Raw genomic sequence first — 22,370 nt, forward strand, 5'->3', positions numbered from 1 at the left:
GATACTTGGTTTTTTTTTTTTTTTCAGTTTAGACTTTTCAGGATAAAATCAGTATAGAATCCAAAGAAAGGGCCAGGGAGGGAGAAGGAGACTACACTTAAGCAGTTAGGCTGCTTATTTTTTTAAATTAATGTTAGAAAACTTCAATTATATGAAATAAAGTTTAATAATGAAGGAAATAGATGAAGCTTGCCCGATTATAAAATAACTCTTTTAAGTGGACTGAATGTAAATTTTAAGAAATGGCTAATTTGTAACGTGGGGTTTACTGAGGAACACAAAGCAATTTTGAAACCAAGTCAGTTGTATGTGAGACCACTCATTCATTATCGATTTCCCTGGTTATACTGAAGAAAAAATAGTTAATGTCTTTATTTCTGTTTTGACACTTGCTGAGATGAGAGAGGACTCATTGCTACGTTACTGTCCAGGCTATTAAGGAAGATAAATGACGCATTTTAATAGTCCAGTAAAGGTTACAGAAGTTAATTTGCTGCTTCCTCAGAAGTCTTTCCACAGCTTTGTTCCCTGGCTGGCTGCGCTGGTCAGCCTCTTGTACCCATTCTCCTGACGAGGTGGTTGGAGGGGAAGAATGAAGTGCAAATCCCTATTCGTGTGCCTTTTGCCTCAGGGTCTTAAGAGCTAATCTGCACTCTCAGCCAAGAAAAAGGGAGAGCCATTTCAACTGCCTGAGGGGCTCACCTGTCTCTCTGGGCACCTGCCTTCACATATTGCTCCCTCCCCTACTCCCCAGTATGCATGGAACCAAACCAAGTGGTCTTCCATTGGCTTTGGGGGCTTCAGTTGCTAAAACAGACACGCAGTTATGCTTCCTTGTACTTTCTCATTGGAACAGCATTTGAAGTCTGTGGTTTCCTGAATCTAAAGCAGTCTGAAAGTGTTTCTAACCTGGCTGTAAAAATCATAAAAAGTTGTTCTGGAAGGTCTGTTTTCCTGAGATTCTAATCAGAGAATTCTAGACTTCACAGCAGAAGCTAGAAGTCTTTCCAAAAAAAAAAAAAATACATTACTGACTACTTATATTTATATTTTATATATATACACACATACATGCACATATATATGGGCTGTCTCATGGGTAATTGATTCGGTTTCAAAATTGTTTTATATTCCTTAGTAAACTCTTCTTTAAAATGTAGCCATTTCTTAAATTTTACATTTTGTTCATTTGAGTTATTTTATAGTTGGGCAAGCATCATCATTTTCCTTTATTCTTTTACTTTGTTTCACATAATCAAAGTTCTTTTTAACATTAATCTAATAAAAAAGTAAATAGCTTAAGTATATATTTTCATATTTTAAAACAAATATAATTGTTCAGCAGCTATTTATTGGAAACTACCATATGCCCTTGCATTTTTGTAGGTCATGCTTTATAAGGCCCAGGCTACTTTTGTTGTTTTGATCAACCCTGCCATGTTCTTCCCAATCAAGTGACCACGATCATCAAAGTGATATTTGGGATTTTCGGGTTTTGGTTGCCATATTCTTGCGTTGCCTCTCTGATGTGAAGTAGCTCAGGAGCTGTATTTTAAATGTCTCTCTGTCCTCCCAGGGAAAAGAATGCAAATGTGAGAAGTTCAGCAAACACCCTTAGTTCACCTACTTTTCCTTCTTAATTTAAAGCTTATTTTGTTTTCCTAACTCCTGGCTCTCGCTCACAATTTCTAGGGCATACACCAGAGGCCATGTTAAGCACCCGTGGAGAACTTGCAGTCAGATTTTTCTGCCTTCGTGAGTGTGTATAGCTGGGCAGCCCCTGCTCTGTGATCTCAGGCGTCACTGCCTCAGGGGCAGAGGGCTAGTTACCACAGCACTTGCCGTTCTCTGGGGAATTTGAGCCCTGGTGATTTCAAACCGTGTGTTTGGTGCAGTCCAGTTCGTGTTCATCTGCCGCAGCTCTAGAGATGCAAAAGCGAACGTATTTACCTGGAGAGACTTCTAGCTTCTGCTCTGTGAAAACAGGCTCCCGGGCACACTTCCTCTGGGTTTTGCAGCCAGTTAGAAACAACACTTTCAGTTTGCTTTAGGCTCAGTTTTGAAACCACAGTTTTCAAAAACTGTTCAAATGAGAAAGTATAAGAAAATATGCCTAGAAGTTCACTGAAGACCATAAAGGACCTGGTTGACTTGAGTCCAGAAAAATGGCATAGTTTGGGCCTTAGAAAACTAAGACAGCACAGTGTTCTTCTCTGAACCATGTGACGGCCGGCTTTGATGCCCAGGTCTTAATGTCTTTCAGACATATTTCAGTGACACCTCAGTTTTTCTCAGCATCTTCCACAGGAAGAGGTGGTTTGATGTGGCTGCATGATGACTTTTTTTTTTAAATCACCAATTTACAAACTAGCCCTTTGCCAGCCTAGGAACTCAGGAGAATCCTTGAGTCCCAGGGTCAGAGGAACTTTTCATCTGGGATGACAGGAGTCTGGGCTCAGTGCAGCTACTGGGCCATAAGCTGAGCATGTGAGGGGCAGGAGGAGATGACTAATCTTTCTTTTTGCAAGCATTTTTGTCTTTTTCCTTAAACATCTACTTTGACATGAAAAGCATATTTTAATGAATAAAACAGATGATGAAAAGAAATCAATTGAGAAAAATCATTGAGGGGAAAATGAATTACTGGTGTGCAATAATTCTGATGTCCTAGAGCAGGGGTTATATTCTATTGATATTTTCCAGGAAATAAAGTAGCTCATTTAGATAGAAAAAAGGGCCAAAATTGTGCTAAATTAATTATGGTGTTTTTAATCTGCTATGAATTTGGAGTAAATTTTATTAGGAAGAATTGGAAGTACATGTTAACTTTTATTGTCAGGATAAATTGCATCTTTTAAAGAAGATCCTTGTACTTTGTGTAGGGCCTTTCACGTTGGTACAGAGCTTAGGTCTGAAACCTTGCCTGGTTGATGGTGGCTAAGATAGCCTCTTGCTGTGTGGTGGCTCACATAGCAGCTTCCATCTCAGTCACACATTTTGTCTGATGGTAACTTCTGAGTGCAGTTGTCAGACCAGCTTCTTCTGAAAGTGCAGGGAAAATGGAGATGGACCTGCAGAAGCCAGCATCCTCTTTGTGGACAGGTCCGCATAACTTCCTGTCAGAGGTTAAACAGACACACTGACCTAGAGTTTAATAACATGTTCTTGGTGACACATTTCTTCAGCACCTATCTAGGCTGACTGTTCTAGGGGACTGCGTGTAGCCTGAACAGCCACCAGCGGAAGCTCTCACTTGGATGTGTATGACTTGCACTTTAAATTTTGATTTGCCCTCCTCATACGGAGCAACTTTCTGATTCATAATGTTGATCATGTCCATGGCCTGTTTTGTTTTTGCTCGCTCTTCCTGATCCCCTGCGGGCTTGTGATACAACTCTTCCAGTGGTGACTTTATGGAATCAAGACGACAGAGGGTTATCCCCAGCCCTCATGGAACAGGAAGACTGCTGATTTTTAGTACTTAAGAGCCAAAACCAGGGGATAGTTTTAGGTACAGTTCAGTTTCAAATCACCTTCTGACAACAGTATACATTTCTGAATGTCCTAAAATGTTTGACAACACTGAAAAAAACCCCACAAAACATACCACATAATCTCTTCGTCCCTGGGTTGGCGGTGTGTTCTAAAGCACCAGGAAAATCACTCTCATTTTCACCTGCAGGTTCTAATTTTTTTTTCCTTCATTGTTTTAGGAAATTTGGAGCTCATGGGTCACGACTTACTGGCGCAGGATGGGGAGGCTGCACAGTGTCGATAGTACCTGTGGACAAGCTGCCCAGCTTCCTAGCAAATGTGCATGAAGCTTATTACCAGAGGAGCAATCGAAGCTTAGCGCCTGAGAAGCAGAGTTTGTTTGCTACCAAGCCTGGAGGCGGAGCTTTGGTTTTCCTTGAGGCCTAAACAGTGTGAAAAACCTCAGAGCAACTACTGAGAGCATTTATGACCTGGCAGGACTTCTAGTGCCACAGTAAATTAATCCTCTGTTTTGCACTATGATGAACGGTTGCTACTATCAACATGTATTTCCAGAGAAAAGGTTGAAAGCTTTCTATGCTTCATAATTATTTTTCCATCTTACAATATGTTTTCTACCAATAAGTGTCAAAATTATGCTTGGATGGATCGCTTAAGGATGATTTGCTGTGATTTATTGATTTTAAGGTTTTTAGAGACAAATGGTAAAAGACCATTAATATTGGCCCTATGAGCTGAACCTGAATTAAACATACTACTACAGTTAAAGCGATGTGACTCAACTGTACGCACTGTTCCTAAGTCCCGTGCATTTCTGGTTTCTCTGGGCGTTCTTCTTCCTCAGCATTGCATTCTTCCGTCGTTGTCGATGACGATGACAGTGACGCCAGAAATTCTCTCTCAGTTCGAGCTTCAGAACGCTATTAAAATCATACATTATTAAGGATTCACAGAATTTCCCGGATGTGGTGTGCTTGAGTGTGAGATTCCCCACAATTGTCAAGATAAGGAGGATCACCTAAAATTTTCTTTTTAAAAATAGACCTAGGAAGAAAATTCCAGGCTCAGCTCATTTTTTTTTAAACCATGTGCTATCACATTAAACAGTCATTTTCAAGTCTTTTGGCCCTGAGCTTTCTCTATCATAATAGAGAAAGTTAGAAAAAAGACACTTCAAGTTTATCTTTCTTCACATTGAAATAGAGAATTATCTGGGGTGGTAATTCAGATCATTCAACTTGTTCATGGAATTTGCTTTCTTCCCACACTACCCTATCTTTTCTCAAATGCCTCTCTGATCCAGGAGGCACGTTTACTATTCTGGGAAGGCCATCTACGCCTTGCATCCTTTGTTGTGTGTCCAGCAAGGCTTGTTTGTATCTGTGGACCACTGTAGGGCAGGGGTGCGGGTGCAAGTAGGAAAAGGCTCAGTGTGGGTTCTGGGATTGGCCTGGGGGGTGGGTGGGTGCCTGTGTATGTTTCTCAAAAAAGTGGGCATGTGGAGATGGTAAACGAATGGCTCTCTCTATAGGGAGGCCTTCCTGAATTAGATGAAGATTGAGACCAAGAAGCATTTTGCTGATATAATCAGATGAGAGCGGCAGCAGTTGTTTGGCATGAATTATCCAGGAAAGCATCACAGTCCCTACTCTTCCATGATTGTTTTTGCTCATTACTGTGCAACTGACTCAAAGATCTGACATCATCATCTTGAATCTGTTTCAGAGAAGCTGAAACAAAGCTGGTTTTAACAGTGTTTGTAATGTTTCTCCAAGGACAACAGTCACATAAGGTACTAGGAAATCCATTATTCTCTTCTAAAATAAACTTCTTGTGCATTTTCATTCTTAGCAGAAAGGTAAACACTTGAGAAAGCTTAAGTCAAATTTGTTGAAAGAATTTTGAGTTTTAAAAATTGGTTTAAAATTATAACCCTTTGTTTTTCAATACCTTTTCGCCATGAGATACCTTCTTTACAAAACAGGTAAGTAAAAACGTCTAGTGTGCACTCTTCTTTGGAGGACACAGTTGTTCCAAGCCAGAATCTACTCCGTGCTTGTCTTGATGTCTGGCTTGAAGAAAAGAACTACTTTTCAATGACACCATCACCGAGAGTTATTACAGAAATTATGAGAGATAATTGTACTTGTCTGGAAAGGAGGAGGGTGGGGCCACTGGAGAAAATCTTTGTGCAGAAGATGGAATTTGAGGAGGGTCCTAAAGGATGTGTAGAATTTGAAGGCTGGGGATGAGCAAAGTTTATGATCATGGGTAAACATGGTATGTTTGGAAGACTTAGTGGGAGTGAACGGTTGACCTCAGGATACAGTGAAGAATAAAGACTGGCTATATTGGCTGGAGCTAGCTTTTGAAGAGCTCCAAGTCCAGCATTTAGACCAGGGGTTACAAACTGGCAGCGCATAGGCCCCATCTGGTCTACAGATTGATTTAGTTTGGCCACCAGGGTATTTAAAAACTTGAGTCCTAAACAGGAATTTTACAGAAGAATCTGGATTACTAATGGTGGAAGATCTGATAACACTTTGGCCTCCACTCCTGCAGGGCATCAATGAAATAGAGGTGAGGAAGGAGCTGCCTTGTTCAGATGAGGTGCGGACTCTCCCTTGTGCTGTGGTTCCACCGCTCCTTGTAGTTCCCCTAATACTCAGCCATTTAATGTTTACCAGCTCAGATCACCTGCCCTTTGCCAGCACACTCACACAGTTGTTTTCTTTTACTAAATAAGTATTTCTCTGCACCCATGTCTCTAGCAGGAGTAGTTAAAGAGAGACCAGGAAAAAAACAGGAGAAAGACTTTCTTTTTGGTGGAAGTAAAGAATAGTCCTTTTGTTTAATATTAAACACACAGGTTTCCGTTACCTTTCTGGCTCATCTAGAAATTTGGGTGGATTATTTGACCCCTGTTTTGACATTACACCAGTAGCCAGAGAGGAGTGCTCTAGATTTTTGCGTGGAAGCCTGACATGCTGAAAATAAAAAAGCTCTTATTCCTGACCTCAGATTGTCCAGCCTTCAGATTTCCTGTACACTATTCTCTACATGTTCTTGCTTACTGGAAGGGAAGAAGGAAGTCTGAATTTAACAGGACTGCTCGTAAGTTAAGGGGGAGAAGAACGGGAGGGGACAAAGAAAACTGGAAAGATGAGGCAGTCTCCTTCCTTTTCTTTCTTTCTCACACTTGAGTCCCATTTGGAACCATTTCTGTCTTATGTTTCTATCAACCGAGGGCAAGAATCCTTCATCTAGTTGGAATCCAATATGTTTTTGTTGAATTATTAATGGAAAACTAAATATGACTTCAAACACCAGTAATTTTCTATTAGTTTGAAATTCTGACTGCATTTGGAGGCTTTCAGTTGCATAAAATGCTCCTGGTTGAGGAAAGCCAGGGGTGGAGGTCCGTGGGCATGAGGCTGTCACCAATACGTGAGACAGAGATTATCCTAAGGTGCGTGTGGATGATCGAATAACAAGAACATGTTCTCTCCTGCCACTGGAACTTGGCTGTGAAATCATCTACTGCTTATTAAATAGTTTCCAGTATCTATAAGAGAAGCTAGAGAGAGAATTCTCAATTTTCAGAAAAGAAACTTACCAGTTTAAATAGGAAATTCTCAAAATCATTCTTAACTTCATTAGGTTTCTTGGTAGCCTTTGCTTGGAGTCTAATCATGAAATAGAGAAAATTGGTAACCAAACAATTTGTTTTTGTACTGACACCAGCTGAGAACCAACACTTACGAAGAGTTTCTTATGCCGGGCATTGCCAGCAGTTTACATCTATTAATTCAGTTTTGGGCAGTAGGTGCTACTATTACCCTATATTACAGATGAGGACAGAGGCTCAGATATGTTAAGTGACCTGTCCACAGTCATACAACTAGCAAGTGCTAGAGGATTTGAACCCGAGTGGCGTGACTTGAGCCATCAGTTGTAACCACTGTGTGACACCGCCTCCCAGCAGTGAAGCTTCCTCTTCAGTGAGATGCCTCACACAGTACTCCCTTAACTAAGTTAACTAAGTCCACTCACCAGGCTCCAGTGCAGACCTTAAGACGGGTCAGCGGGGAGAGGAGAGTCAATGGGACTGGCAGGGGGAAGAACTGGGGGAGGAGAGATGGAAAAGGCTAACGGGTGAGGGTGCGACTAGACTGTAAGCTCAGTGAGGGCTGGGATCTAGGCACTGGTCGTGATTTCTGGCGCCAAGTACTCATTCCAGAAATACTGGTGAAGGAGTAGAAAGTTGAATCGAGGAGGCAGCAGGAACCTTTCCAGAGATCGACGGATAAAGAGACAAGCAGAGGTAGGCTAGCCAAGGAAGGACAGGACCTTGGGACAAGGGAGAGACATCAGCAAGAGACACAGATGAGAGAAAGAAAAGTGAGGAAGGGTATAAGGCTATTAATTTCATTGGCAATTTTTAAGTGAAACTTTTAAAAGTTAGTCCATGAAATTTGTAGGAAGTGAAATTTTCTGATAATTCCAAATACCCTCGGCTGAAGCACCAAGTTTGGATTAGCCAATGCCCTAGAAGGCCCACGCCACGTTTCTTTAGCATTGAGTCCAGAGCACCCTGAGGGCGCAGCCGGGCTGCCTCTGAGGGGTCTCCTGCATTCGTGTTCTCTGATGACAAATGCCCCCTCACTCACTCTGCTTCATCTCTGCCGATGTTACCTCCCCAACCTAGGTTCCCTCCTCACTTGGTAATCCCCTCTGGGTCTGTCCGTCCCCGCTTTCCTCAAATCTGGCTCTTACAGTCTGGGTCTCTTGCTAATAGTCCTATTGAAATCCACTCCAAAATATCCTTGGTGCCCTTTTTCAGTTACATCCTTTTAGAATCTTCTTGACTTCAAGTCATCCTGAGACTCTGGTTCATCTCACTTCATTAAAATCAACCTACCTTCCAGCTCACTCTTTCAATTTACAGTTCCCTCTTTCTTTTAAAAAAATAACTTTCTTGGTGCGTCACATACCCTCAAATCTACCCTTTTATAATGCACAATTCAGTGGTTTTTAGTATATTCATAAAGGTTTGCAACCATCGCCACTATCTAACCCCTCATCTTTCTGACTGTCTTTCCTTTCCACGAGTCTCTCTTTTTCAAAGATCGTAGACAGAAACTTAGGACCTGGGCCTATAAATTTAACAGGCAGATGGGAGTCATGCACCCTAATGAGCGCCATTGCAGGAAGCATATCTGAGCGCTGCTTGTGAGTTGCTCTGAAAACTGGTCTGCATCCGTCTGCATATCCTGAGTGGTGAGGAATCCTGTCCTCTGCAGATCTGATTTTTGGGGAACTTGCAAAGGTCACCTGGAGACAGATCTTATAATTTAGGTGTTGTGAAGGCAAAAGCTGGGTGGTAAGATTTTTGGTGAAAAGTGAACTAAGATTCTAAAGGACTGCGTTGAATCTTCTCGTGTGACTGGGAGACTAGCAGTGAGAAGTCTGGCAGCAGGGCTGGCACAGAGCTGGGGTCCCCCACGGGGGCGTATGTGAAGGGCTGCGCTCGTCTGACATTTACTCTTACCTACGTGGATGTACTGGAAGAAGTGGGCTGGTCCCAACACTTAATAGTTTTCTTTTTTATACTCTATAAGTTAAATATGCCCACTTTTCCTGGTTTCGGTGGGGGACAATGTCTGCATCGGGGAAGCAGCAGGGGCAGCAGGGAGACAAAGAACTAGCCCAACAGAGACCAGCCAAGTAGCTTGTTTTTCTAGTCCACACCTTCCCCATGGCAAGGCATGGTTATGGGTCTGTTTTTTTAAAGGTCCTCAACTTAAGTCCTATGTCTGGTAGAGTAAAAGGAGATGGTGGCAATGTTTAGCAATTAAATTAGTAAGGTAAGCGCTAATGTGGATAAAGCAAAAAGTCAGTGTGACTCTAGAGGAACTACCAAGTAGAAAAGCTCTGCAGATATCCAGGCTAACATGTCTTCACATAATAAGCCCACTGAGGTCTCATGTAACACATTTGTTCAATGACAATGCTTTTAAGCACTACAAATTGCATAAGATACAAACTTAACAACAAGGTCCTACTGTTTAGCATAGGGAATTATAGTCAATAGCTTGTAATAACCTATAATGAAAAAGAATATGAAAAAATATATATGTAGAACTGAATCACTATGCTGTACACCAGAAACTAACACAACCTTCCAAATCAACTACGCTTCAATAAAAAAGAAAAAAAAAGAGACAAACCTATGAATCTCCTTGTTAATTCTTTCCTGTCGCTGTCTTAGTAGTTTTATTTCTTCATTAATTATGTGCTTTTCTCTATAAAACCAAAGTATGAAGTTACATTTTAAAATAAAGCAGGCAGTTCTAACTGAGAAAGAATAAATCAACAATTTACTGACTTCCATGTATCAGCAAAAGTCCCTTAAAAAACAGTTCTTCAGTGTCCCCTCCCAATGCACTATTTGGTATAAGGAATCCCCCAGCACATCCCCTCTTATAAACACATGCCAAAGGCATCACCCATGTCACCAGAGTATGGCCTGGACCCCACCCTGCTGCTTCCACACAGGCCCTTTTACAAGGAACCCATCCCAGTTCTTCCCACAGAGAACAGGAAATGTAAAGGCTGTGTGTGCGTGCGCGCACTTGCCTGCACCTGTGCACGTACATGTGCGTGCCTGTATGGCAGCGGGTGGGGAGCGGGACCCGGGGAAAGGAGAGGCTCAGACTTTTGTCCTGCCTGCTGGACAGGACTGAGCTGTTTACCTCTTCTGTTTACCTCTCTTTAATGTGTTTCCTGAACAGCATGAGGTACCCAAAGGGAAGGATGTCCATCCTTTCTCCCCATCAAGGCAATAATACAGCTATGCAGTGACCTTGATATCGTCAAAGAATTGAACCCTGACAATTTGTTCTCATAAAAATTGATGGACATTATCATTAAGCCATTTTTAATTTCCTGGCACATAAGAATAGCAGAACTGGCCAAGAGTAATCATTTTAATTAAGCACAAAAAAATTCAAAATGTTTCCCCAAGAAAACATTACAAAAGACCTCCCTGCCTTGCTTTCCTCAGTACCACTCCTGCTGCCATCCCAGCTGCAAGGCACTCCTTCTACTGCAGACATCCTTTCTGTTCCTCTTCTAGGGCTCATCTTTGTAAATGATCTCTATTCCCTGGATCTCTCTTCTGGTCTCTCTACATGGGGTGCTTCCCCCCACCCAGACTGCAGCAAAGCTTCCTTCCTTCCTTCAATCCCTGCCACTTGCCATGGTTCTGCCACGGATCTGGAAAGATCTCTGAGTCTATAAGACTCCTCATCAGTACAATAAGGAGCTGAGTTGTAGATAATTTCTGTGGTCACTTCCAGCTGTAAAAGAGTTTACGATTTTATATTTAACAATAGTATGGAGTCAACTTACATTCTAAAATCCTTTTGGTTCCTTGCGAATCGTCTTTTTGCCTCCTTTACAACATCACGGTAAGTTGGAGCAGGTGGTGTGACAGGCGTATGGTTAAGGACAGATTTCCAGTTAGGAACACGTGAGAGAGGTAAACAGCATCCTTCGTGGGGCGCTCAGGGAGCCGTCTTGCCTGGGCTTCACAGTCGTGAAGGGTCTCAAGTGTAAGCATGAATATTAGGTCTGGGATTGCACCGAAAGGACCCAAAGAGGACAATCCCCATCGGAGCACTTTAAACTTGTATCCTATTATCAGGACCACACCATCCATAGTGCACCAGGACTTTTAACAGTTTTCATAAATTCCATAATTACTATTTTTATGTTTTTTTTCTGGTGTGCTTTAAAGGCAATAATTTGCTAAATGTAAATATTAAAAATGTACCAACATTTTTGTAACTGTTTAGACATTTCTTCATTTCCACATTGACTGACTTCTGAGAGACCCTGGAGGTGACCAGTAGCCTGGCCCCTGCCACCTGCATGGAAGAAGGATGGTAATTCTGCTGATGAGGCTGGAGCTCCTGCACTGTTTCTGGTACTGCCTGTGGTGTGCCCCTAGCCCTGGTCTTTACCCATGCCTGTGTCTGGCAAAGCAGACACTTCCCTTCTGAGTGGCAATTGGCAAATGACTCAAGGAGGCAGCCCTCCTGTGTTAAGACCTTTGCTTCACTGCTAAACTAGAAGCTCTTACACCTCTGTAGTCACCAAGATACAGGGCATGAGACTGTCCTCCTACGGCCCCACGCTCCAACCTGAACCACACTGCAACACTGCCTCCATCTTTCTCTGAATGCAATTTGCTCATTTAAAACACACTGATGTTCCCTTCAAGGCTGTCCCTGATGCTCATTTTAATCTTATCTGGTATAAAAATGTGAGGGAAAGCACAGTCGATTCGGTCCCTGGGATAGGACCACGGGGCACTTAACCTTACGACCGTAGCTTCCTGAGTATTGTAGCTCAGCTGAGATAACCAAAAGGAAGAACATGAATGGCTCCACAGCAAAGATTCTCACAATAAACTTGATAAAATTTATGCCTTTCCTAGGAAGCTCTGAACTACTCAGGAAGTCTCTTCAATCACTTATCACTTGAATATCAAGGGCTTGGAATCAAGGAAAAGATTTTTCTGGGTTTTCTGGGCACTCCAGACTACTTCCCCAGCAATGCCGGAGTGACACGCTCCGTCAGCCACGGAACCTGGTTCGGCAGGCGCCTAACGGTGTCACCAAGTTGCTGGGAAGCAGACCATACTCTGCCCTACCGAGCACAAAGCTCGTGAGTTCTGGGTGATTATGTTACCCTGAATGGGACTGAAATTCCCTGAAATAGATTTTAGAGAGAAGTCTGCTGCTATTTTGGTGCATTCCAAGTTCATTTTCCCCCTTATTCATACCTAGGCTTTAGAGCATGGTTTTCCTTCAAGAAAGAGTTATGTCTAGAGGCAGATCAAGAGATGGCGGAGTAGGAGGACATGGAGCTCACCACCTCCCACAAACACATCAAAAATACACCTGTGGAACAATTCTCACAGAAAACCAACTGGAAACTGGCAGAAGATCTCCTGTACAGCTGCAAGAAAGATCTCCATGTAACCAGGTAGGACAGAAAAAAAGGCATCAATACAGGACTGGCACTCCTGGGAGGGGTCTGTAAAGAAGAAAAGGTCCACACGGTCCTCCTGGAAATCCCTTGTCTGCTGGGAAATCCATGGGACAGCTAGCAGGGCTGCAGAAGCCCAAACTCTACTTACGAGTGTGCATGCTGGCTTGCTAACAATCAGGGCAAAGGGAGACTGACAGCTGGCTTGCCACACTTCCCAGCATTTGTAAGCTTCTGAAGCATGCATACAAATATGTGCAGTGGCTAAGCACTGAATCTCTGGCAGACAGACCCTGGGAGAGGACTCAATCTACCTTCATGCAATAGCATGGGGGCCCTGGGGAGTGGGTCTAGAGCTGACCACAGTGACAAAGGGCTCCGCTTACACAGTAGGGGTGGGTCCAACCCTGGTGGACTTAGCACATGCAATCGGTAATGTCACAGAAACACACAGTGGCTGGGTGCTGAGTCTCGGGTGGAGAGCCCCTGGGGAAGAGTACACAGTGGTTCGTTTCCCGGAGGGAGTACACCAGCTCTCCTGACCCCACATGGCAGCTGAGAGCCAAAGCTGGCACGAACAGGTCCCCGGAGAGGTCTCCCACAGAGGCAGCCCAGGCCCCAGGTGACAGCACAGCCACCACAATTCCTGCAGCCACAGGACCCCAGCCCCTGGCACCAGCCCACTCCACACCATAGTCTAGCACTAGGTCTGGACGAACACAAGGGAGAAATGGATGTGACCTTGGGCTGATTCTGAGCAGAACTGCAGACACCTGCACAGGTGGTGCACAGGTTTGCTGTGACCACATGGGCCTCATCTGTTTCAGCAGTCACCTCCTTTGGGTCTGGGCAGGCACTCAAGGAAATAGAACCTTATAGAACCTGACCTCAGGGCTTCTACTCCAACAACTGGGGAGCATATGCCACCACAGGGACCGGACACCACACTCCCTATCAGGGGATGACAGCCAGCATACTGAGGAAAGATGTGGCTAGTAGCATCCATACCAAAAATAGCCCTTGCACCAAAAACATTAGACGTGGCTAGTAGCATCCATACCAAAAACAGCCCTTGCACCAAAAACATTTAGCAAAAACTAAAAGAATTCAGCAATACTAAACCTACCCTAAAAAAATATTGAAGGGTCTTCTCTAAATAGGAAAGAAAGAAGAATCTATAGGAAGGGAAAATCACAATAGGAAAGGCAAATATATAAAAGGACTGAAAATCACTTAAATAAGCCAGTATATAGACTAAAAATCAATCAAAAAATTTTTGTAAAAGCAAAAATTATAACTACAATTAACAGCAAAAGGATAAATAAGAAGATGTAAAATATGGTATCAAAATCACAAAGTGTGGGGGAGGAAACTATAAATATAAATTTTTTAAGAAAGTGTTCAAGCTTGTATGACTAACAGTTTAAAGCAAGTAGATACAGTTAGGGGTCAACATATTTGATTTTTTGTTTTTTTCTTGTTGGGGGGGGGATTAGATTTACATATTTATTCATTTTTAATGGCGGTACCAGGGATTGAACCAGGACTTTGTGCATGCTAGGCATGTGCTCTACCACTGAGCTAGACCCACCACCCTGGGTCAACATACTTGAAAACCAAGGTAACCACAAATTAAAAGCATACACTAGATTCACAAAAAACAAAAAGAAAGAAACTCAAGTATAATACAAAAGAACCATCAAAGTGCAAAATGAAAAACAAAAAGAAGAAATGAATAAAGAAGAACCACAAAATCAACAGGAAAACAGGTTTAAAATGGCAATAAGTACATACCTATCAGTAATTCCTTTAAATGTCAATGGACTAAATGCTCCAATCAAAAGGCAGAGTGGCAGATTGGATTAAAAAACAAGAACCTACAATATACCATCTACAGCAGACTCACTTCAGGGTGAAAGACACACAGAGATCGAAAGTGAGAGGATGGAAAAAGATACTCCATGTAAATGAAAACAAACAAGAAGAAAGCAGGCCTAGCAATACTTGTATCAGATAAAACAGACTTTAAAACAAAGTCCATAAGGAAAGATAAAAAGGGTATTATATAATGAAAAAGGGATCAATATAAGAAGAGGATATTACACTCATTTAAATATATGCACCCAATATAGGAGCACCTAAGTTTGAAAAACAAATAATAAGAGACATAAAGGGAGAAATTGACAAGAATACAACAACAATGGGAGACTTTAATATCCTGCTAACATTAATGGACAGGTTGTCTAGACAGAAAATCAATAAGGCAACAGAGGTCCTAAATGACACAATAGACCAGGTGAAATTAATTGATAGCTATAGGACACTACACCTCAAAAAACCAGACCACACATTCAAGTGGGCCTGCCTGGAACATCCTCTAGTATAGATCACATACTAGGTCACAAAACAAGTCTCAACGAATTTAAGAGGCCGGAAATTATTTCAGTCATCTTTTCTGACCACAATGGCATAAAACCAGAAATCAACCATGGAAAGAAAAATAGACAAACAATGAACACATGGAGACTAAACAACATGCTACCAAAAACACCAGTGGGTCACTGATGAAGTCAAGAGGAAATTTAAAAATACCTTGGGACAAACGACCATGAAAACAGAACCACACAAAATCTATGGGATGCAGCAAAAGCAGTTCTAAAAGGAATATTCATAGTGACACAGGCCTTCCTCAAGAAACAAGAAAAAATCTCAAAGTCTGACAGAGAAAGATAAATATTACATGATGTCACTTATATGTGGAATCTAAAGCATAACACAAATGAATGTGTGTACTAAGCAGAAACTCACAGGCATAGAAAACAAACTTAAGGTTACCAAAGGGTAAAGGGAATGGGGAAAGCATAAATAGGAGTATGAGAGACTAACAGATACACACCACTATACATAAAATAGATAATCAACAAGGATTTACTGTATAGCACCAGGAACTATATTCAATACCTTGTAATAACCTATAATGGAAAATAATCTGAAAAATATATCTACAGCTGAGTCATTCTGCTGTACACCTGAAACTAACACAATACTGTAAATCAACTATACTTCAATAAAAGAAAGAAAGCGGTAAGACTGACTTGACTGTTTAATGTCACAATGGTATATAGTTCTTGAACTTAAAACTTAATGAAAAAGCATATTTGGACTATGTAGATGAAAAAACTTGTATTTTACTTGACTATATTGTGAATGTTTGACACTCTTGCAAACATTCTAACATTAGAATATTGGAAGTATAAACAAGGTAAACATTAAGCAGAAGACAACTGCTCTAAGATCAGGTTAGGACAGATGCTAGTAAGTTACTTCAAGAGTTTAGTTTTTAGAATTAAGAAACGAATTCTGGCGTATAGAGGAGGAGATTCTGGCCACTGCTTTCTGCCTATGTTCCTTTTACTTGTTAAACAATAGCATTATGTATAGAATGAGCACTTAAACCTGGGAATCTCAGCATCAGCTCTGAGAGTACTTCCAGGACTCTTTCTAAGGAATATGGGGAAGACAGCACAGCCTCCTGCAGCCTCATTCTAGGACATTATTTTTGGCATATAGCAAAATTTTCCCTTGAACCATTCTTTTTTTTGAGTCTCACACACACCTAAGTTCTCAAAGACAAGGTACTTCAATTTCTAAGGCCCCTTATTTCTCTAACACTCAGTGATTCTAAGGGAGATCAAAGACCCCAGGCTCTGAGTGGAGGCCCTAGGGTGTCTCCATGCCTTGGTTTGTCATTTTGTGTCTCTGTGTCACATTTTAGTAATTCTTACAATATTTCAATTTTTTTCATTATTAGTATATTTGTTGTGGTGATCCACGACTGGTGATCTTACTATTAAAATTGTTCTGGGGCACCATGAACCACACCCATATAAGAAGGCAAACTTAATAAACGCTGTGTCTTCTGACTGCCCCACCAACCAGCTGCCCCCCCACCCCCACCTCTCTTTCCTAAGACCTCCTATTTCCTACAATATTAAAATTAGTCCAATTAATATCCCTATAATGGCCTCTAAGTCTTGAAGTAAAAGAGTCAAGCGTCTTTCACTTAAGATCAAAATCTAGAAATGATTAATTTCAGTGTGGAAGGCTTGTTGAAAGCCATGATAGGCCAAAAGCTAGGTCTCTTGTGCCAAATAGCCAAGTCGTGAAAGCAAAGGAAAAGTTCTTGAAGGAAATTAAAAGTCCTACTCCAATGAACAAATGAGTGAAAAAGAAGCAAGACAGCCTTGTTGCTGATATGAAGAAAGTCTGAGTGGTCTGGACAGAAGATCAAACCAGCCACAGCATTCCCTTCAGCCGCAGCCTCATCCAGAACAGGCCCTAAGCCTCTTCATTTCTATGAAGGCCGAGAGAGGCGAGGAAGCTGCAGAAGAAAAGTCTGAAGTGATTTCACATTTAATAGACTACAGTATAGTGTTAACATAGCTTTCATATGTGCTGAGAAACCAAAAAATGTGTGTGACTCCTTTATTGCTATATTCATTTTATTGCAGCAGTCTGGAACCGAACACAATATTGCTGAGGTATGCCTGTAAATATTAGCAGGACGTAGCTAACTGAACATGACCATTATTAAAATACCTTCTTATCCCCTATAATACAACCTTCAAATTGACAGACTTCCCAATGTCTATAAAATGATTCCATCATTATCCTAGCCATATTTGATCCCCCCCATCTCTCATTCAGCCCCACATCTAGTTAGTAAAGAAACTTCTATATTCCTTTGCAAAATCTCAAATTCCACCTCGCCCTCTGCCTTCTGCCATTATCCCAGTGATGGGTTTGGACTCAAACAGCCTCATATTCTACTTCACAGAAAGTCAGAACAGGTTAAGAGCTACAAGACCACCTAGCTCAACCCTCATACTTTACAAACAAGGAAAAGGAGGGCCAACTCCATTAACTACCTTGGCCACCATGGCCTCAGATGGTAAGCTCTGACCACAGTGCCAGCGCCGGAGCTGAATCTCCGGCGTGGCCCTCTGTCTATAATCTGTGGGAACTGTGGCCTGTTAATGCCGGCCAAGGAGTGATGAAGAGCTGAGGGCACTGAAGGAAGAGCATTGAGGAGAAGATGAGTGAAAGGCTGAAGACACACACTATGCTGACTTCCCGATTCTGCCTCCTGCTGGCCCTGAAGAGGGCTGTATCTTGAATGTGTCCTTGCAGCCAGTCATGTGAGCATCTCATTCCTCGTGTGTACCTGCAGCTGTCACTACTGCTCTGCCTCCTGGGGACGCCAGACGCTACCACCACACCGGTCTCACGTTCACCTATCTAATGCCCTACCAGCAGCAGTTCTGTAGCATAGCCTAGAACACTGAGGGAGTAGGACTACTGGAAACATTAACAAAGATTTGACTAAAAGCATTCAACAAACTTGCCAGGACTTTCACTCAGCATTAAGAAACGAAGATGAGTAAGACATGGTGTTTGGCTTTAAGGAGTTAATAGGAATGAAGGGACAACAGGCAGTTTGTGAAGTCGGAACAGAAGAACTACTTAGAAAAACAGGCATAAAGGCTTTTAAAGCCTAGCGACCTGTTTTTCTTTAGTGCAGGACTGTCTCAGACTGGATGCGGGTGCTCCACTGGGCTACTTGCCCACATCTTACGCAGGCTTGGGTCACTGATGACACTATTTCTGTCTTCGCTGTTAGATTGCTTAGCATTTTCACTCGTTCTAGGCCTGGTGTGTAACAGGTATTCAGGGAGTGTTTCTGGCCTTTGTCTACTGAACAAGAGTTCTTATTGATAATGTGAGTACCGCTGAGTCACGGATTTCAACTTGAGAAGCCTAGTCATCATCATAAAGTTAATTATTTTTTGCCAAATTATTTAAGTAGTATGAAATATCTTTAAGGAACATTTTCATTAAAATGGTTAGCAAAAAAAGTTTCAATGCTTCAAGTACTTGGCTCTAGTTATCTGGAAAATTTAGTGATGGTAACAGTTCACTCACTGATAAGGTTGGATAAACAAGTTGTTGATTTATAGAGATTCCACCATTGTTGCAATTTACACCCTTGAACAGAGACCATTCCAAGGGTTGTCTGGAGGAACTTTAGTCATCCCCATTATTTCCATCAACCCCTACTCCCTCCACAAAGCTACTCTAAGTAAACATACCAACTGTGGGTTTGCTTTTGCAAATGCAGGGTCTCTAGCCCCCTGCTTGTAACTGGAAGGAATATCTAAGCTCTTCCTATAAAGACAGAAATTCTGGAGTCCCCGCTTTCTAGAGATCTACCAAATTGAAATATTAGTAACAAACAGAGAACAAATAGTAAGAAGCAAACATCTACAGAAGCCAATTTGATTTTTCCTTAAATACATTGGATTTCAACTCTTAGCTAGGACAGGGTTTTTACTTTCTGAAATTGGAGCAACTTGCAGAATCACTTGGAGCCATAAGACAGCAGTGATTTTAAGGGTGTGAATGTGTAGTAACAACATGGATTTTGTTTAGTTTCTCCTTTGCCTGCCCAACTCCTAGGAGGAGAAATGGTTAGTAAACAAAACATTATAATCTAGTCATTTAAAAATATATACTTGAGATACAGCTTTTTGTCTTAAATTCTACGCATTCAAGAATCTATGTAGAAAACAAACTTATAGGTACCAGAGGGAGAAGGTGGTGGGAAGGGATAAATTGTGAGTTCGAGATTTGCAGATACTAACTAATATATATAAAACAGATAAACAGCAAGTTTATACTGTATAGCACAGGGAATTATATTCAATATCTTGCAGTAACTTATAACAAAAAAGAATATGAAAATGAATATATGTATGTATATGTACGACTGAAGCGTTATGCTGTACACCAGAAATTGACATAACACTGTAAACTGACTATACTTCAATTAAAAAAAAAAAGAATCTATGGCTTCTTTGTTTTTTTTCTTATTGACGAATAACATGTATACCAAGAATGTCTACTTTTTCAATGTCTGAAGGTCATGTAAACCGTTTGAAAATGAAGTTTTCTTCTCTTATTTGATACAAATTGGGCTTTACCACATTTACACTAAAAGAAACAAAACAAAACTGAACTCTTACTAAACCTCCAGGATGAAAACCCCTCCCGCTCTCCCTCTTATTTTTCCATTGAGCCGTGTTTATAATCTAAAGTCCAAACTGTGGCTAAAAAATTGTTGCAACCCACTCCCTGGACCTGATTACCTAAGGCAACTAAAGTCTTCTATTTATTTCATTAGTTAGTATAATAACAAGTTTGCTGAATTGTGGTTTGTGTTCTGTATATTTTATTAAAAGAAAAGAAAGGAAAAACTCTAACTAAAACTTAAACTTAATCTGTAAGAAAAAAGATCCGGATCTTACAAGCAATTTTGTAATTGTCTCTGGCTCAAGGTGGCTGCAAAATGCTTACAGTACACACGCACATACTTATGTAAAACAAAATCCCTTTGTTCCTCAAGTTTTTTAAAAAAAGTATGTTCATTCCGCCCCACCCTTTTGTAACTTGTCCCCTGTGCTTAATTGGCAGAGTTTGTGAAAGGAAGAAACTTAGTAATTGACTCAGCAAAGTGTAGAACAGCTTCAATTAAAAGTTATCCTAAACTAAAAATAAAAGCTCCTTTACTCTTCTAAGAGCAAAATTTAAATTCTGGATGTATCCTTTATCCTACTATGCCTCCATGATCTTTTTCTGCTTATAAAGTGCTCTATTAAATAAGTCTTAAATATATTTTTAAAAATTTAAAACCTATCCTTTAAGGAATCCTTGAGAGCATAGCCCTTGAAAGCATAGCAGGAGAGTTAACAGGTTATTTTATATAACTGACATAAATTAGTATCAATGTGAATTAAGTAAAAGGAGTCCATGGATCAGAAATTGGACTGTAAGAAAGGCAACCACAGAATTTTAGGCAGATCTAGGTTACTGACAAAGTTGCTCAGCCGGGGGCTTGTAAAGTGAGTGGATTCTTCTCTTCTATGGATTGAAGCCATACTGTACAGAGCAAAAATCTGTATGATGCTGAAAGTAGTTTTTCTTGGAGCAACAACAAAAATCAAATAAAACAAAACAAAACATAAAAGAAAAACAAACAAACAAAAAGCTAAATGTGAAGGGAAATTTAAAAACTCAGATGGGAAATACACTTGGTGGTAATTTCATTGCATTAATGAATGGATGAATACGATAATATGTAATCTCAGATCACTAAGCTTCTAAAATTAGACGGCTATAAGTAGTAACATAAAGGAAAGTTCTACACATGCTGGCTGTCTGATATCCCAAGGTGACATCTCAAGATCTGTGAATGGATTAAACTTTTCTTCTTCCTCAAGACAGTGCTGTCCACAGAAGTTTTTGTGATAATGGACACGTTTGATATCTGTACCGGACAAGAGTCACACAGGGCTAGTGAGCACTTAAAATGTGACTAGTGTAAGTGATGAACTGAATTTTTACTTATATTTAATTTTATTGATTGTGAACACACAATTCCAAAAATTGTAGAGGATGGAACACTTACGAACTCATTCTAAGCATCACCCTGATACCAAAACCAGACCAAGATGTCACTAAAAAAAGAAGAAAGTTACAGGCCAAGATCATTGATGAACATAGATGCAAAAATCCTCAACAAAATATTAGCAAGCCAGGGGGAGGGTGGAGCTCAGTGGTAGAGCACATACTTAGCATGCATGTGGTCCTGGGTTCAAACCCTAGTACCTCCATTAAAAAAAAAAAAAAGATACAGATGTAGATAAACCTAATTATCTTCCCCCAACAAAAAGTTTAAAAAATAAATAAATAAAATAAAAAATATTAGCAAGCCAAATTCAAGAATACATTAAATGAACACCATGATCAAGTGGGATTTATCCCAGGAATGCAAGGATTTTTCAATACCTGCAAATCAATCAATGTGATACACCACATTAACAAATTGAAGAATAAAAACCATATGATCATCTCAATAGATACAGAAAGAGCTTTTGACAAAATTCAGCATCCATTTATGATAAAAACTCTAACCAAAGTGGGTGCAGAGGGAACATATCTTGACATAATAAAGGCCATATATGACAAACCCACCGCTAACATCATACTCACTGGTGAAAAGCTGAAAGCATTTCCTCTAAGATCAGGAACAAGACAAGGATGCCCACTCTTGTGACTTTTATTCAACAAAGTACTGGAAGTCCTAGCCTCAGCAATCAGACAAGAAACAGAAGTAAAAGGAAACCTAAAGATGCCACCAGAAAACTACCAGAGCTCATCAATGAATTCAGTGAAGTTGCAGGATACGAGATTAACATACAGAAATCTGACACATTTCTATATACTAACAACAAACTATAAGAAAGAGAAATTAAGGAAACAATCCCACTTACCATCACATCAAAAATAATAAAAAAAAACCTAGGAATAAACTACCTAAAGAGGTAAAAGACCTATACTTAGAAAACTGTAAGACACTGATGAAAAAAACTGAACATGACACAAGCAGATGGAATGATATACCATGTTCTTGGATTGGAAGAATTAGTATTGTTAAAATGACCATACTACTCAAGATAATCTACAGATTCAACACAATCCCTACCAAAATACCAAGGGCATATTTCACAGGGCTCGAACAAATAATTTTAAAATTTTTATGGAAACACAAAAGACCCTGAAGTACAGACTTAAGACTGTACTATGAAGCTACAGTAATCAAAACAGAAAAACAGACATATAGATCAATGGAACAGGATAGAAAGTCCAGAAATAAACCCACACACCTACAGTCAACCTACAGCAAAGGAGGCAAGAATATA

The 22,370-nt window shown here is 40.7% G+C and overlaps 2 protein-coding genes across 8 annotated transcripts in view; one reads left to right on the plus strand and one right to left on the minus strand.

Annotated features, from left to right (window-relative positions):
• Positions 1-4,267, plus strand: part of GALK2 (galactokinase 2) — a 106,417-nt gene extending 102,150 nt beyond the window's left edge. For all 7 annotated transcript variants that reach the window (XM_074366095.1, XM_010965290.3, XM_074366097.1 and 4 more), the window contains one exon: positions 3,714-4,267. In XM_074366095.1, coding sequence (XP_074222196.1) covers positions 3,714-3,921 — 208 coding nt within the window. In that variant the 3' untranslated portion in view covers positions 3,922-4,267. The remainder of the gene's footprint in view (positions 1-3,713) is intronic.
• Positions 2,889-22,370, minus strand: part of FAM227B (family with sequence similarity 227 member B) — a 195,662-nt gene continuing 176,180 nt past the window's right edge. The window contains exons 14-18 of the mRNA XM_045524290.2: positions 10,909-10,984; positions 9,726-9,800; positions 7,112-7,181; positions 4,288-4,415; positions 2,889-3,116 (exon numbers count right to left, since the gene is read on the minus strand). Of these exons, the coding sequence (XP_045380246.2) occupies positions 4,293-4,415; positions 7,112-7,181; positions 9,726-9,800; positions 10,909-10,984 (344 nt within the window). The 3' untranslated portion in view covers positions 2,889-3,116; positions 4,288-4,292. The remainder of the gene's footprint in view (positions 3,117-4,287; positions 4,416-7,111; positions 7,182-9,725; positions 9,801-10,908; positions 10,985-22,370) is intronic.

The sequence above is a fragment of the Camelus bactrianus genome, chromosome 6, assembly GCF_048773025.1.
Source record: "Camelus bactrianus isolate YW-2024 breed Bactrian camel chromosome 6, ASM4877302v1, whole genome shotgun sequence".
NCBI classification, from domain to species: Eukaryota; Metazoa; Chordata; class Mammalia; order Artiodactyla; family Camelidae; genus Camelus; species Camelus bactrianus.